General features: G+C 49.0%; 1 protein-coding gene across 2 annotated transcripts in view; it reads right to left on the bottom strand.

Annotated features, from left to right (window-relative positions):
• The window catches only part of SFXN5 (sideroflexin 5), a 104,323-nt gene that overhangs the window by 43,477 nt on the left and 44,425 nt on the right, over window positions 1-16,421 (bottom strand). For both annotated transcript variants that reach the window (XM_033007080.2, XM_042808247.1), the window contains exons 7-9: window positions 11,302-11,355; window positions 8,630-8,686; window positions 7,698-7,763 (exon numbers count right to left, since the gene is read on the bottom strand). In XM_033007080.2, coding sequence (XP_032862971.2) covers window positions 7,698-7,763; window positions 8,630-8,686; window positions 11,302-11,355 — 177 coding nt within the window. The remainder of the gene's footprint in view (window positions 1-7,697; window positions 7,764-8,629; window positions 8,687-11,301; window positions 11,356-16,421) is intronic.

Genomic DNA, 16,421 nt, shown 5'->3' with positions numbered 1-16,421 from the left:
ATCTCAGAGACAAATTATCACGTTTCAAGAGCTCAGAAGCTCTGCAGAAACCCTACAGTCACTCTAGGAGTTCCCAAAAAGCTGTATTTTCTTGGAAATAACATCACCAAGGCTTCCGTACAGCTGCAAGTTGCCTCAGGACGAGTTACTAAGACACCTGCGTCAGAGAGGAGCGATCTCCCACTGCGAGAGCGGGAATTTGAGTCCTGGAGTATTTAGGTTTCTGCTCTGAAAAGCTTCCCACATCCATCCCAACACCAAATCACACCGTTTCTGTCTCTGCTTCCCAGCCATGCACCAGAGCTGAGAGCCAAGCCCACCCTCCCCGGGACACCCCGAAGCTCTGCCGGGGCTCCCCCACGGCGCGCTGGGGGTTACGGGGGCACGGGCCCTACTCCGCAGCGAGAGCTCGGCCCTTTGCTGCCGTCCAAGCGATCGAGTTGCATTTAACTTCAGCAGCCTGTTGCTGGTTTCTTCTTTGAACTCCTCTTGCGGGCTCGCGAAGGCACTGCCCTTCCGTGGGCAGGAGCGGCCGGAGGGTCTAACCTCCACCTCGGCTCTGCCGGCTGCAGCCACAGACTCACCTAAGCCATCTTTTTCTTTGCCCAAAGCCACGAAGCACTGGCACCCTCCACTTCTGCACAGCCACTGCAGGGGCAAGAGGGGTGACAAGCAGCTGAAGGGAGCTGAAGGGTGACAAGCAGCCGCAGCAGTTGGCTGGGTGAAAACGCATCCAAACCCCACCAACCAGGACCAAGAGTGGCAGGGGGTCCTACGACTGATCTGTACAAAGCTCTAGACTAGCAGGAATGGTTTTCTTCCCCTTGCGGTTTTCCAAGGGAAAAAGGTATCACGGGATGATGCCTCAGCAAACCAGACCAGGTCATTAAAACTGTCTTGCTTTTCTCCAGTTTTAATTTAGTTTTCTGTTTATACATATTCAAGTTTAAGTCCGCAGTCTTCCACAGGTTGTGAAAGCACTGGGTGCACACCATACAGTAAAGCCAGAGCATCAGTAAACCAGACTGGCACCAGTTCCCAACCTCCACTGGCTTGTCCGGAGCCAGGATTTAGGCTCAGGAAGCAAGGAGGTACTTTTAAAATGAAAAGACCCGGGTTTGCCCGTGAAGAGATGCTTTAAACACCCTCCTGTACGCCACGACCAGCAGTGACTCCGAGGTGAGTCATTAGTAGCTAATAGCACCAAGGTTATTAATGGCATTAATTGCCTGAGTTTTTTAACCCGAGGTTACCCAGTAAGTCAAAAGGAAACATCTGAGTCCCAAGCAGGTACATTTTAAGCGTATAGATCAATACAAAATACACAGCCTGGCTGGCAGTCATGGTTACATGACATTGCATCTCTCTCTCATACAAAAGAAGACAAAACACCTACTTTTGTCAGAATTTAGCTCAGGTTGCTAAGTGAGAACAACGTATTTATTTGCCTCTGTACTGACAAGACCATAAATCCCAAACTTGCACTTAATAAAAACCTCCTGAGAAGTTACAAACCCCGGTGTAATTGAAAGGGGAGGGAGGGAGCCTGCCCCACCGTCCCTCCACTTACGAGGTGCCTGATCTCACACATGTGGTTTTGCTTCCCCTTCCATCGGGGGAGAATCAAGCCCCTATCACAAGGGGGGAAGCTCAGTGCCACGGTGCCCCGGCAGTCATGATCGACATCCCCTGGTGAAGTTACATACACCTACATATGTAAAATCAGGCTCTGTATGCCTGCCAAGCTCGCTGTGGTCTAATTAGAGCCCATCCTGTCGACCCGGGAGGACGGTGCCAGCAGTACCGACGTCCGTGGCACCTCCAGGGTACACGGAGTGGGCAACAGATGGACAGCCAGCTAATGACCTGGGCACCGAGCAGATAGACAATACGCTGCTTACTGGGAGGCGTCAGGAACGTGGCCGGGTGATACTGGCAGAAGGGGGAAACCCCTCGGAGAGTCTACACGGGGTCTTCAGTACCGCAAGGAGCAAGATTTGGAGCTGTGCTGGGCTGGGCGAGCCGAGGACCCAGGCCAAGGAGGAAGAACGTAGCCGACTCAGTATGAGTGATAAAGTGTGCTTCCGTTTATTGATTTTCATTACAGCCTTTTATAATCTTTCTACTAATTATGCCTACTAGTCACTAGCTGATTGGCTTAAGCTCTAAGGGTCGTATTCGCACGGTCCACCTACTTGCAGTTAGCTTACAGCACAAGCTTCTCATAACACTGAGTTTCTCATGCTACTATTTCTGATTCCTGTTGACTTGTTTTCGATACACGACAGTACCGTAACACAATGTTTCTCAGACCACCGTTACCATAACACTGGGTTTCTCAGACCACTATTCCTAATTCCCCTTAACCTGTTTTCGACACACCACGGTACACAGGGCTGAAGCGTCCTTGACATTCCTCCTGTATCAGCAGCTGCAGGCAAACCCTAGTGAGGCTCAGCATCAGCAGCTAGAGCAGGCTCTGATCATACAATTGCTCGGTGGGCTCAGGACCCTTGTCTCTGAGCCATTCTCCAACAATTCCCCCTTTTTCTTTTTGTATGAGCAGAGCCTGCGTCAACGTTCATTCAAAGATTTTCTTAATACATGACAAGGCACAACTTAAGCATGCAGGCTTACAATCTACTGGCTAAAGGCACTTACCACGCACCCAGAAGTGCTGTGATAGGTCTGCATCGTTAGTACGCGTGAACAAACTAAATCTACTGTGCAGTTAGTGCATCCAGGCATTCGAACAGGGCGTGAACAAACTAAATCTACTTTGTGGTTAGTGCATCCAGGCATTCAAAACAGGGAGGAAGCACTAGATTGACTTCCTCCTTGTTTCCCAACCATCACGGGATAGGGAATGTTCATCTTAAGACCTTAGTCAGTACTTTTCCACTTACTCTTGTTCTCTTTTTCTAATTAAGGTCTACTCATGCTAACTTAAAAGAGACTTTCGTTGCAAAGAGGATCTCTAGATCCATGTCCCTTCTCCTTTAACCATTCCCCAACAGAGCTGGTCTTGGCAGAACCTGAAAGCCGTGACGGTGGAAATTAAAAACCTGATGGATAAAGCTCTGATCCGAAGACGACGGAAGCCAACGGCAGTATCACCCCTGCGGTGAGCTGCTGCGAGGAGAACGGACGGAGAAACCCAACGGCTCGCCCCCACGGGCTCCAGGTGAGGCAACCCCTGTGGCTAACACCACTGGTGTCCAAGTCCACAGGTCTCAGCACCAGTGACAACCCAGAAACCAGAGAGCAGCTGCTCACAGCTCTTCTCTGGACCTGGTTTCATTCGCCGGCATTTAACCGCAGCTGCAAGAATCCCTTCTGACCTCAAACTGAAGTTACAGTCTAAGGCCACGGTACTGAAGAGCCGAGTCAGAAGCAAAAGAGATCAGCAACACAGTAGCAAATTGAGTTTGGATCGGAAATCAAGAAACCTACTTAGAAAATACGTAAAAAAACCCAGTTATTAACAATAACATTGGTTTTGATTACGTCGCTTTTTTAACCTTTTCAAAGCATGACAAAATTAGCAGAGAGCAAGAGTGTGCGCGTGCGACTGCTGGAAAGGGTTCCTGTATAATTACAAACCCTCCGATCAGTATAGCTCTTGGCGCTAGAATATTTGGGGGAAAAAAAAAAAAAAAAAAAAAAAACAACAAACATGCAAAATATGCTTGGTCTTTCTCAAGTCTTTTTACTAGTCTGTGCCTTTGTTTGCCTTGCTTAGGAAAACCAGCTGGTATTAATTGCACTTCATACACCACCATCATGAACAGCAGCCAGATATCAGAAAATAAGGCCTAATCACAGGAATCCACTCAATTGTTTGGGTTTAAAAAAAAAAAAAAAAAAAAAAATTACCGCTCGGAAAAGCAGTAAAATGGGAGCAATCAAAAGAAAAGGCAGGAAGGAGGCTGGTGTATGGAGAACGTGATAAAAATAAACTACAATCACAGAAGGAGAAACAGAAATCTAGGTTACTTAACAGTAATCAGGCTCCTCTAAACATATTGTCCGCGAAGCTCGGAGATGCCGCAGGCTCGTGCCGCGCGGGTAGCCCAGGTCCTGGCACGTCCCCGGAGGCAGAGACGGTGCAGAAGTGTCACGTAAGAAGTTAGAGATGGAAGAGATCTGTTACACCAGCCTTTTCACCTCTTTCCCCACCCTCACTCTTACCATCATCCCTCCTGATGTCTTTTCTAGCCTTACTTCAAGCGATTGCTTCGCCTGGGCACTGAACGGCAGAAGAGATTAAATTCTGGGCCTGGCGTAGCTTTCCTTGCCTGAAGCTCTGCTGTGAATCGGTCTGGGCTGGGAGCAGGTGGGAGAAAAGGGAATATTGGGGCAAAAATATTGAAATACCGAAAAATACTGAAAAGAAGAATATTAATTCCTCCAAAAACTCATCCCGACCGGCTGCAAATCAGGAGTCCCAGATGTAGCACTGGATCTAAAGAGATCACCCTTCTCTGACAGCAATTCCTCTCTCTCTAAAATGGGAAAAGAATCAGGTTATTTGTAAAGAATTGCTAAGACTCCTGGTTTAATTGCAGGAAGCGTAAAGCCAAAATCTGCTCTTCTGTACGCGTGAGAAAGCAATCTGTTTGTCCCTTTTGCTGGATAAAGACACGGAGGGTAAAGACGATGGGAAGCACAATCACAAGTCAACTGATGTGTCATCTCGCGAGCCTTCTCCCCGCGTCGCTTGCCAACTGCAAACATGGAAGGGGCTCGCTTTAATTAATACTGGGTCTCAGCAGACCACTGGAGGCAGTGGCACTTGTTTTCAGGTCATCTGGTCCTAATGGGCTCACACCGGGAGGTGATTTGTTGCTAACTGACAGCAGAGATCGGTTAATGAGGGCTGAAGCCTTACAATCCAATGTAACGAACCTCAGGGCTATTTCTATATTATTTGTCATCATCGTTTTAAAAACAAACAAAAAAAAGCAAACAAACAAACAAACAACAAAAAACAGAAAGCTCAGGGAGATGCTAGTTATTAACGCAGATATTTACAATATGATAATCACTCCCTGCCCTGTAGGATCTTCCCCATGCTGCTCTGCCCCAGGAATTGAGCACGCAGTAAGTGGTACTGTCAGGACACGAGCTATTCAGCAGCCACACACGCATCAGTAGTGTCCCCAGCAGCTCGCCCACGCAGGGCCATCAGCGCGCGGCGACTTCATCTCACCTTCACCCACCCCACGTGCCACAGCACGCTCCACAGTGGAAGCAGACCTCCTTCCAACATCAGGAAGGAGAAAGGATCCACGAAGGTCGGTGGCTTTCCCCGCTCCCCCCAGCTACATCGTCGGTGGATCTACGGAAAGCTCCTGCCTCCCCGTAACAATCACCTGCAAATAATTCCTCGCACGCACTAAGGGCATCCCAGTGGAAGCCCGGTCTGGTGGGGCCACGGCGGCGCTTGCACAGAAAGGCAGCAACACCCTCTGGGCACCCGCGCTGCTGAAGGAAGATTTCCTCTTGCACAGGCTTGAACTGCTGCAAGTACAGAATACCGCGGCCTCGCTTTTCCTCGTGGTGCTTCTGAAGCTCTCCGTGACGGACAGCCAAGGTGTGCAAGACAACCCGGCGCCGGGGCTCCCGCTGGAGATGCACCTAACGGAGAGGTAAATCCCGGCACCGTTTCAGTTTCTGCATTTATTCAAGGCTTGTTGCTCTGGACAGACCACCAGCTCCTTCACCACTGGGGAGTAAACAGTACAACTTAACGGAGGTACAGACCGCGATGGATGAAGAAGCTGATCTACCATCAGCGGACTGATGAGCCACCCGCGTGTCACCAGCGGGGACAACCACACTGCAGGAACAGCAGGCTGGTTTGCTGTAATTTCTTTTATCTACAAGTCTTGGTGTAGCTTTTCAGACTGCTTCAGAGAACGAGTGTTTCTCACAGCGCCACTGACGGTCACTCCTGCACTCTGAACCTATCTTTCTCCTTCAGCTCCTCTGCAGTCAGCCTAGAAGGAACCAGAGATTTTAAAGACCTGCACCAGCTGTCCCAAGATGGACATCTCCGCTCGCCACCCAAGTGGTTTCCTTACCAAAGCCTGCCAGCTTCTCAGGGTGACAAAACTCTGCCAACATCACTTCTCCGTGTCTCCTGCCCTCTATCTGCCCCTGTTGCCAAAATGGAGAGGAGCATTAATGCCGACACCGGGGAACCAGTCATCACCCCTCGCTGCAGAACATCAAGCTGGAGAGTTTTGCTTTCCTAATTCACAAGGTGGAAAAAAATGGGCACCAAGAAGGACAGTCAAGCTCTCCCATGCTACACCGGGAAACAGTGGCGAGAGAACCGCTGCTAACCTCAGCGTCGAGGTTGGTGGGATGGGGAGTCAGATTGCACTTCAGCTGCAAAAGCGCGGAGCTGGTGGGGACACGGGGTTACGGGAGCTCACACCAAGGCAAGGCTGCTCTGTGTGCACAGCCTGGGTTAATTCTGCAGTGAAGGGATAATAGAGGTGATGGAGAGGAGCAGTGCGGCAACCAGCGAGCAAGCCAAGCCAGCGATACGGAAAACTATCAAGCAGAAGTGTATCCAATAAACCAGAGTTTCCACTCAAAACCACCAGGCACTTCACCAACCCTACGCCCTTTGCAAAGCTGTCTGGCAGCTGCAGGAGAACACAGAGACATGTTTTGTGAAGATTTTCTGCTGTCCACTGTGGACACGCTGTGTCAAACTGTTCCAAGCCAGGAGCTCCTGCCTCTGTAGTTCTCCTAAGGATCCGCAGCCCATCCTAGCCAAACATTTTCCCTTGTAAAGAAATCTAAACAAGCCCGTGAAGCTTTTCCCCCTGGAGGTGAATTGGGGAACCCGGCTACAAAAGGTGCGGTTAGCAGGCTGAGTGCTGACCTCCTCCCATGACACAGCCTGTTTGCAGAAAAAAATGCCTGCAACAGGATGCCTGCAGCTTGAGAAAAAGGAAAAAAAGTCTTGGCCAGAGATAAAAAATAAAAATCCCACAGCAGTTTCTAATGTTCCAGCAGAAAAGGTACAACCATACGTTTCAGAGGCTTATTTGAAAACCCAACGTAAGAACTTCCGTAAGTTGCTCCTGAGAGATGTACCTGCCTCCCTGGGAATTAGCTGACCCTGCTAAGCTTGTGCTTCTGGGGAATCTCAGCATTAAAAGCCTGACGACTGCACCACGAGACCCCCAGCTTTAGCAATGTCAAATGCTTGAACGCCGTCCACAGGTGAAAGCTGTCATTTCAAGCACTGTGCTTCTTCCAATTCGAGGTGCTGACCCACCAGGAGAAGATCTCCAAAAGCCTTGGCTCTCACACTACCAACTCCGCAGCCTCAAAGTCACCCTTTTAACTTGGACCAGGCTAATCCCCCACCAGTTAAAGCACGTGTGGATAATCTGAGTTCACCCAGCTGCAAAGCCACGGTGCAGAGACCCAGGCAGCGCCCGGTGCAGGACGTGCTGGAAGCCATCAGCGGCAGAAGTCTCCTTCTGTTGAAAAGTTTGGGCATGCATGGACAGAAACACCTCGTGGTTAAAATGTTTTCTGGTTAGGCAGACTGAAGTCTGTCAATTAAAAGAAAAACACGCTTGGCAATTCAAACAAACTTCTCAAAAGCACTGCAGTACTACTGTAAGGGAGCAGTTACTTAGTAGTGAAATATATAAAGCGTTACCCACTGCTATTGAGACAGCACTTATGACAGCTCCCAAGTAGCCCTGGATGAACTTGGATGTCGGAGAAGGCTTTGGAAAGAAAAACAAAACATATTTTCAATAAACAAACTTCTGGTTATTAAAACGCGACCCAGCTTTTTTTTGTTTGTGTTGTTTTAGTTTTGTTTTAAACCAGAGACAGGTTTAATTTTTGTCATATTGTTCTGTGACACATGGTCTGTCATCTAGCAGCGGCAAAAGCAAGGAAAATTGTAGCCTCATGATCAAGGTTAAAGGGAATGGAAAATTAATTGGCATCAGAAAATTATAATAATAGCAGCTTAAAGGAAGCATGTGAATGAAATTCAGCAAATGGTACAAAATTAGCATCCTTACACACTAGTGATGAACCCCAAACTCTCCGCTTTAAATATTTGCCTTTGAAATGTTATTTCAATGAGCTGGATGGTTCCCAACTCAGCTTCCAGTCTTGAGCTTCCCCCATCCTGCCACGGGATGAATGAGGGCTGAAGCGGCGGAAGAGAGCGGGGACAGCCCCGCCACTTCCCAGCACCACGGCTGGGAGCGCACGGAAAGCCCTCGGGAGACGGCAACGTGATCGTGGAGCCGCCTTCTGCTCCCCAAAAACCCGGATACCATTTTGCTTTGTGCTCACTTACACATCAAATTAAATCATGTCATACCAGTCAGAACTATATACCGGTTCGGCTCAAAGGCACTGAGCGTTGCTTACGTGCCTCGAGCGATTTCAAGATCCTCATGCCATTTACAGCTGAGGTTTAAAATGGAAGCGTACACAGGAGAATGGCCAATCTATAAATTCATCACAGTGCCGACTCCAGAGTTTCTATTAACAGCGAAGAGACAGGACTTATGCTTCAGTGTCAAAACAGACCTAACGTGCTGCACGCGCCGCATATGTTGGGTCTCCTCACCTTTGTCGCGTTGCGGTTTGCATAGTTGACGCAGGCATTGTGGCTCTGATTCAACCACTAAAGAGGAAACAAGAAGAAACAGGCATAAACATAACTTCACCAATAAAAAAAATAATAAAAAAAAAAAGAAATCTATAAACGTGGGAGCGCCGCGGGGAGAACTCATCTGCCTTTGGACCGGCTCGCAACTCGTCACCTCTTTTCAAAGGCTTGTGCATATCCTCCATCCGAGCTAATTCCCTTCAAAGTGAGGGACAGAAATTCCAAGGCACCCAGTGCTTGGAGGGCAGTTCTGCTTCTCCGTATGCTTGATGTGCAACTCCTCTCCTGTCCCAGTCCACCTCCACACGACACCTCGGTGCTACTGGTCTTTATTTTCGCCAGTACCAAATCCATACTGCTGCGAAGACGTAGCAGTAAGCCCGGCAGCCAGTTTGTTGGTCATTTATTAAGCTCCATGCTTCCCAAACAGGGGGTCAACAGGAGGCTTCAGCTGAGGAGCAGGAGACGAGCAGATGTACCATCTTAGGGAGACAGATCCCACTAAACTGGTATTTTCTGTCCACAACTTTGGGGAGGAGGATTTGTCCCCAAAGCAGCGTGGCAGCAGTTGGGGATGAGTAGCACCACAACTCCTAAAGGGTTTTACCCACAGCAGATGCTGGCAATGTAAAGAAAATAATAGTTCCTGTCCCCGAAACACCATGTTTCCAGCGTGTCAGAACCAGACACCTTCCAGCTGCGGCCAGAACTGAGATGTGGGGAGGAATAAAGCGGGGATGAGGAGAAACAGAGTGAAATGAGGCACTAAAACACGGGGACCGGTCATTGCCGAGTCCACGGCCCAAGAGCACGTTTCTCCTCCTGACCAGCGCCCTAACCTGGACCTTTGGACTCAGCAAACTTGCTTTATTGTTTTATTTAAATAATAATAATTGTTACAAAGGCATCTTACCAATACGTGCTGGAAACTTGCCTCAATTTTCCAGATACTGGGGGTTTTTTTAACCCCTACTGCTCACATCTACATTAGCAGGTCCACAGGACCAGGCTAGACCCAGCCTGAGACCTGTACATTTTGGGCTTCAGCAACAACTGTTTCATGGTACAAACCTGCTCCTACAGGGCCCAGTGTTTGTTAACGCAGTCATATGCATCATCCCTAAATCCTGTGCTGTTCTCCTGAATATATCTCCTTTTCAGAGAGATGTAGACATACTGCTCAGATACTCTCCTTAATCTAGAGTTTAAGCCGTCTCTAGGTTGAAGACAGCCCCACTACTTGTTTCTTGAGTCCATCGTCTCGCCAGTTGGCTGCCTGACACCCTCCTGGGCTTTTTGGGTGGTTCCTCTCTAGGTTGCTACTTCTCCTACTTGCATTTTTCAGAAAGGGGTGACCCGTGTGCCCATCATGGTGGAGGGAAGAGCTTGAGAACCACTCGCCAAGCAGCAGCGGCGCAGACAGGCTACGGCTTCCTCCTCCAGCGGACTGGTTTTCGCTTCTGCATTTGAAACATTCTTTCTAGTTTTAAAAGGATTATTCCATCCCTTTAAAGCCAAAAGCCTCTCGCAGCTACGCGGTGGTGGTGGGAAGAGGAGCTTCTCAGGGAAGCCATTTACGAGGCACCCAGCCCAAGCCAGCTCTCTGGGCTGGCTCGCTCCTCACTCGCGCAAGAGCAAGTTCTCCAAAAGCCAACTCTCCCCATCACAGCTGTTTAAAAACAGGTGGGGCAAATTGCCTTCAAAAATATGAAGGAGTCGAGATGTCTCCAGCCACTACCCCACTCCCAGCAGGTAAAGCCACGTGGCACAACTTACAACTAAATACACCAAACCAGAAGTTCCTAGCACGTACTAATATATTCTTGGTTCTGCAGTCTTTCTAACATACTAGGCAGATCCCATTCTGCTTTGATATTTCTTAACCGCATAATCCTCTATCATCACTTACTCTGTAGACAATAAAAAGACATTCGCAACTAAAAATAAGTCTGAAAGTAACTTGGTTTTGCATTTCAGTTAGTGCTGAAATTATACTCAAGCAGGGTGTTTACTATGGATAAAACTCATTCACGCACACGCTTCTTCCCCTTCCTCTTAATTCCCAGAATTTTAATGGAAAATAACAGCAACATCCCCCTATACACAGACTTTTTTTTTTTTTCCCCGAAGCCCCTGTAGCGCACTGAATGCAGAGGTCTTTGGCTTTGCCATGCACAGTTATTCCCAAAATTCCTGGGCACAGGGCCTCCCGCTGCCCCCAGCCCTGCACACACGTTGCGCTTCCAACGGGAATTCACCAAGGAAGATCCCAAATACTTGACAGGGTGTCTTCAAAACAGCAGATGTGTGAGCTTAAGGGCCTGCATTTTCATGGAAGTACACACTGTGCAATCATATACATCTGTATAAAATGGGTCCAAAAAGCTGATTTTGAGATCCTGGGCTATTTTGCATCTCCCTCGCGATGGCACAAGCAGTCGGGTGCTGGAACACAGACCCAACAGTTTGCTTACAGCCCATTCCAGACCTACCAAACCTTGCTCTGATTATATCCAGCCACATCACCCCCCCATTAACTAAAGCATCGCCAGTGCAGAAAAGCCACGTGCACCAGTTTGTCCTCTAGACACAAGTCAACTGCCCGGTGCGCGGTGGTGGATGAGCATTACCTGCCAAAACACAGTGGATGCCAGCGTCTGGTTGGGCAAGAGAAGACCAACAACCTGCAAGAGAAGAGATTTTTCTCATTAGCAAACGCGTTGTTGGTTTGCTCTCGGTGCTCTTCTAGGCATGCAAGCAGCAAGCTTGTTTCTAATGACTTGAATAAATTATCTTCATTTCTGGCTTTATTTCCTCAGAGTTATGGAACTTCCCTGCCTATTGTCTCTCCATTTTCCAGTGGTGAAACTGGGTAACACAGCTGCCTGTGAAAGCTTTGCATCTTTAATTATTGCTTGCAACACACCTTGAAAAGAGTCTGGCAGCAGACGCTGTCCAAAGATTAGCTCACTAAAATATAATAAATTCTTTAATCCAGGTATTTCTGGAGGATAACACAAACATTGCACGAATGCAAGAGTTCAAAGTTGTTACTATTGGCAGCGAAGGGGGGTTTTTCTTATTTTCCTTTGGCACGTTCACTGTTTCAAGCACAAGAAAGAAATCCGACTCGAACATCTGAAGACAGGAGTGCCACCTGGAAGCACATGTGCTCCTGTTTGGGAGCCTGAATTCTGTTTGAAGAGAAGGGAATTGTTGATGTGTCATATTCCGAGCCGCGAAAACTTCTGCTTGGGTTACGAGCTCAGGCTGCCGATCGCCGCCTCCCAGAGGCTGCCGGCTGCCTGCCCCAGCACATCTGGCCAGGTGTTGCCGGCTGCTGCGTGAACGTGAGGTGCCACGGGCTTCGCAAGGTCACCCGGCACGGCACCCGAGGCCACACACGGGGATGGTGCCTGTCCTGGGTTGAGTGAGTGGTGGAGTTTTTTGGTGGCAGGGGAGGGGGCTATCGGGGCGGCCCCCTGTGAGAAGCTTCTCGAAGCTCCCCCAGCTCCATGTCAGCTCCACTTCTGTTTGGGAAATTGAGCCCATCGGCTGCGCCTCTGCGATAACGTATTTAAGAAGGGACGTGGTGACGGGCAGTGGGACTGGTGAGGAGGAGTTGCTGCAGCTGCATGAACACCAAGGTCAGTGGAGGAACGGAGGAAGAAAGGAGGGGGGAGGTGTGCCAGAGCAGAGACCCCCCTGTATCCTGTGGGGAGACGGCAGGGCGGCCCCCCCTGCCACCCATGAAGATCTGCGGTGGAGCAGACACTGATTTATGGCCTGTTGTTCCTGCTCAGCTAATCAAGGTGCTGTGCCCGAAGAAGGCCGGGGTCTCGTGGGGAAAGGCAGCCCCGCTGCTGTAATTCAGTGCTGGGAGGATTGCAGCATGCGGGGGAGTCCCACGCCGGAGCAGCTCGGGAAGGGCTGCAGCCGTGGGAGGGAATCCAGTCGGAGGGAGTTAGTGACCCACGACAGAGCAGTGTGGGGAACGCTGCGGCCCGTGGGAGGAATTCAAGTCAGAGAAAGTTTGTGGAGGACTGTCTCCTGTGAGAGGGGGACCACGATGGAGCAGGGGGTAACAAGTTCCGGACACTCCCCTCACTGAAGATGAAGGAAGTGGCAGCACTGACTGCACCCCCCATTCCCTGCCCCTGCGCCCCTGGGGGAGGAGGTAGAGATATCGGGAGCAGAGCTGAGCCCGGGAAGAAGGGAGGGGTGGGGGGAAGGTGTTCTCAAGATGTGGCAATGCTTCTCACTGTCCTACTCTGTTATGTGTTGTTAGTGTCTGCGATAAATGTGTGTTTTTTTTTTTTTCTTCCCCTAACGAGTCTGCCTTTTGCTCGTGATCATAAAGGGGATTTTTTCCCCATCCCAGTCCTATCTCGAACGCCAAGCCTGGCTCTCTGTCCCTTCTCATTGCCGGAGGGGAGGGGAGAGAGAGGTGCTGCATTGTGGTTGGCTGCCAACCAGGCCTAAACCACGACAGTGCCTTACACAGTTCTGAGAGCATCCTTGGGACGTGTCTCAACACACCTCCTCGGCACACCCTCTGCAACGCTTTAAAGACCCCACCTCTGGCCCACGGCGCAGCACTGCCAGACTCCCTCCCACCTTGTTTTATGGCAATCTTTCCTCTTAAAGCATAAGGAGTTGAAGAAGAGGAAAAGGGCTGCAAAGCAGTGGGACTCCCAACGATAAACCCAGCAAATGTGGACAAGAAGATGAGTTCGTGGGCAAGAAACAGGTGAGATGCTTCCTAACGTCACTGCAATCTTCTCTCCTCCTGTGCCTTAAACGCCTGATAGTTTCAGAAGAAGATGGTCTTCTCGTTGCAAAATCATGCCTGCATCTTTGTTGAGAGGAAGAAGACTGAACAAATCCTTTTAATTCCAAATACATTTCTTTTGAGGACGCTCATGTGAACTGAAACATCTCCGAGGCATCTGGGCAAGAATGCTGTGGGTTCATTCCCACACTCAGACCGTCCTCTGCACCGTTTTCTTTAAATTTATTCCTAAAGAGGCTGAGAAGAAAGAAAACTTCCCTGTTAGAGGACTGAGAGCCTGCTGCACGGAGGGATAAGCTAAAGCCATCTCTGCACATCTGCAGCAGCATCAGTTGAAGAGGAGGCAACTTCTACGCTTAAGGACATAAGAGAGAAATAACAACAAACAAAAGGGTAATAGGGTTGGGAGGCCTGATTTCATTTACATCTTCTTTCCTTTCTCCTCCTCCTCCTCCAGCTTTTCCTCCTACAGCCTTTCGTGAAGTTACAGCTACTTTGTACGCTGGCCGAGCGCCAATCTGTGCAAGTTACACTAATTTACTGCTTCCATTCAATATGCGGATCTTGTCATTAATTACTCCGTTGCCGGTCTTAGCCAAACGAATTCAACAGGCGATGAACCTCCTCACCCTAGGACTGACTTACGCGCCTGAAGCCAGCGGGCTAATGAGGCTCCGGAGGAGAGGGAAGACTGCAGGCAGCTACTTACATTGTCAGCTGAAGCTGAGCGCCGAGAAAAATAAAAGAGGAAAATAAATAAATAAAAAAGAGCACCCAAAATCTGTATGACTGAAAGAGGCACGTTTAAATGCAAACTCTCCATATGTGCAAGAGTCTGTCAAGAAATGTACAGCTTCACTTTTAATTACTGTCAGGGGAAAAAATAACTAAGAAGGAAAACAAAATAAAAAAAGCTTCTAAACACTACAAAAGTACCAGCTACAAAATTTAATTGCCTATCAGGTGTGAACCGGCCCTTCGTGGCCCCAAAGCCGGGGCTAAAGCCGCCGCTCGGACATCTGTGGGCTCTGAGCAGCCTCGTGGCACGTTTGCATTACGAGCTCTCCTCTTGCAAGCCCCAAGTCCTGCCTCGTGTGTGAGTCACCTGCAACCCCGTATTAACACCCGGGTCTTCTCCACGTGCTTCGAAACCTCAACAAACACACCCCCACCCCCCCACCCCGCTCCATTTTTAAATGGCTGGGGAAAATCAGGTGCTTAAAGCTGTGGGTGGCAGCTGGGAACAGCAGCGCGGCTCCTGCTCCGTCCTCCCTGCCCATGTCTAGGGCTGAGCTTCTGAAATACAGATAAATCTTCCTCCTCGGAGCCTTTTAGCCCTGGGATGAAACACAAAAACCCAGGGTAAAAGGCTACAGCCCAGCAGCCGCCCTGTGCCTCTCACCCCTGCAGCAAAGGGAGATAACGCGAGCGGCTGGATTTGCTCCCTCCCGGGCTGAAATCCAGGTGGGCAAACCACAAACTCTCCTTCCACTCACACGTACCCCCGTCCTGTCCCCACTGCAGCCGAGCCTGGGGCCGAACCGTAAACCTGAGCACAGAGAGGACGGTGGCTAAAAAGAAAAGCAAATGATTGCAACTCAGGGGAAAAAATAAACAGCCGCAGGATTTGGTTGTGTCAGGGGAGTAGCTGCTTCGGCCAGAAAAGATTATTTTCAGCCAGACCTTAATCTCTTTCACAATGAGCTAAACCATACTGAATTATTTTGCATTAGCTATAGGGGAAAAAAAAAAAAAAAAAAAAAACAAAAAACAAACCAACATGAATATAGGCAGCATCGTGTATTGACTGATAGGCAGTAAACCTGTTAATACATAATCTGATCACGTCCCTGCCGGTATCTACGCAGGGTGTTTAACTGACACCCCCCCCCCCCAACGTCGGGACAATTAGTGCGGGTGCAGCGGCACGCCGGCACGGCTCTGCGGGCGAGGAGAGCCACGCTCGCTCAGCCAGAGCCCACCGCAGGCACATTAAGTCTCTCTTGAGGAAATCCCATCCCCCTATGTGAAATGCAAGACTCAAACTGTTTTTATGCTAGAGCAGGCTGCCAATTTTGTCACTAAATTTCACAGATCGATTGGCATAAATGTTACATTTTAATTTTAACATTTGAAACGTTTGGGTTTTTTTTTTTTTTTTGGTTTTTTTTTTTTTTTTTTTTTAAATGACAAGAGGTTCCAGTTTATCCTTTACAGCTAGTGAAATTGGGCTCATCTGACAGCTCTCGGCTCCTCTGACAGCTCTGGATTTGGGCCGATTTCATTGTCAATTTGATCGTTAACTCATTTTTGTTTAACCTTTTCTTTTAAAATGCCCCATACAAAGTTACCACCAAACCCTTACCCACGACAACAAATAGTAACAGCCACCATGATTTCTGCTTTTAGGTGCTAGCAACCCTGCTATAGCCATTCGGGAAAGGATCGTTACCTTTAAACAAATGCTATGCCATGGTCCACTGGGTTTAGGAAGATTAAATAGAGCAGAATTTGCTCCTGCAACCATTTTAATATGGGTCATCTAACAAGCTGAGCCAAGAGCTGGTGGCTAGGAGGACCGACTACCTTTTGGCACCGACTTTGGGAGATGTGGGGCAAAGCCACGTGCCTCGGTTTCCCCGTTCATAAAATGGGGTTAATTAACCGTCCCCGAAGATGAGCTGAGGTTTCAGCATCAGGAAGACAGGCAGAATCATCTCCCTTCTGGCTTTCGCTATCGAGAGCACCCGATTGCTTACAAATTTCACAATAACAAGTACAAACTAAAAACGCCCTTAGCAATAACCCCACGGAAAGCGCTCGCCGTTTTAATTAATCAAAACGAGAGCGCACGACACCGGCCTCGCCGTGCTGTAGCTTGTCACGTTCGGGAAGCGACTTGTAAAACATGCAAATGGGAAAAAAAAAAAAAAAAAAAAAAAAAAAAAAAAGTGTCCA

The sequence above is a fragment of the Tyto alba genome, unplaced genomic scaffold (assembly GCF_018691265.1).
Source record: "Tyto alba isolate M040663 unplaced genomic scaffold, T.alba_DEE_v4.0 Super-Scaffold_6, whole genome shotgun sequence".
NCBI lineage: Eukaryota > Metazoa > Chordata > Aves > Strigiformes > Tytonidae > Tyto > Tyto alba.
The sequence above is the reverse complement of the archived record's forward strand: the minus strand, read 5'-3'. Positions and strand labels throughout refer to the sequence as shown.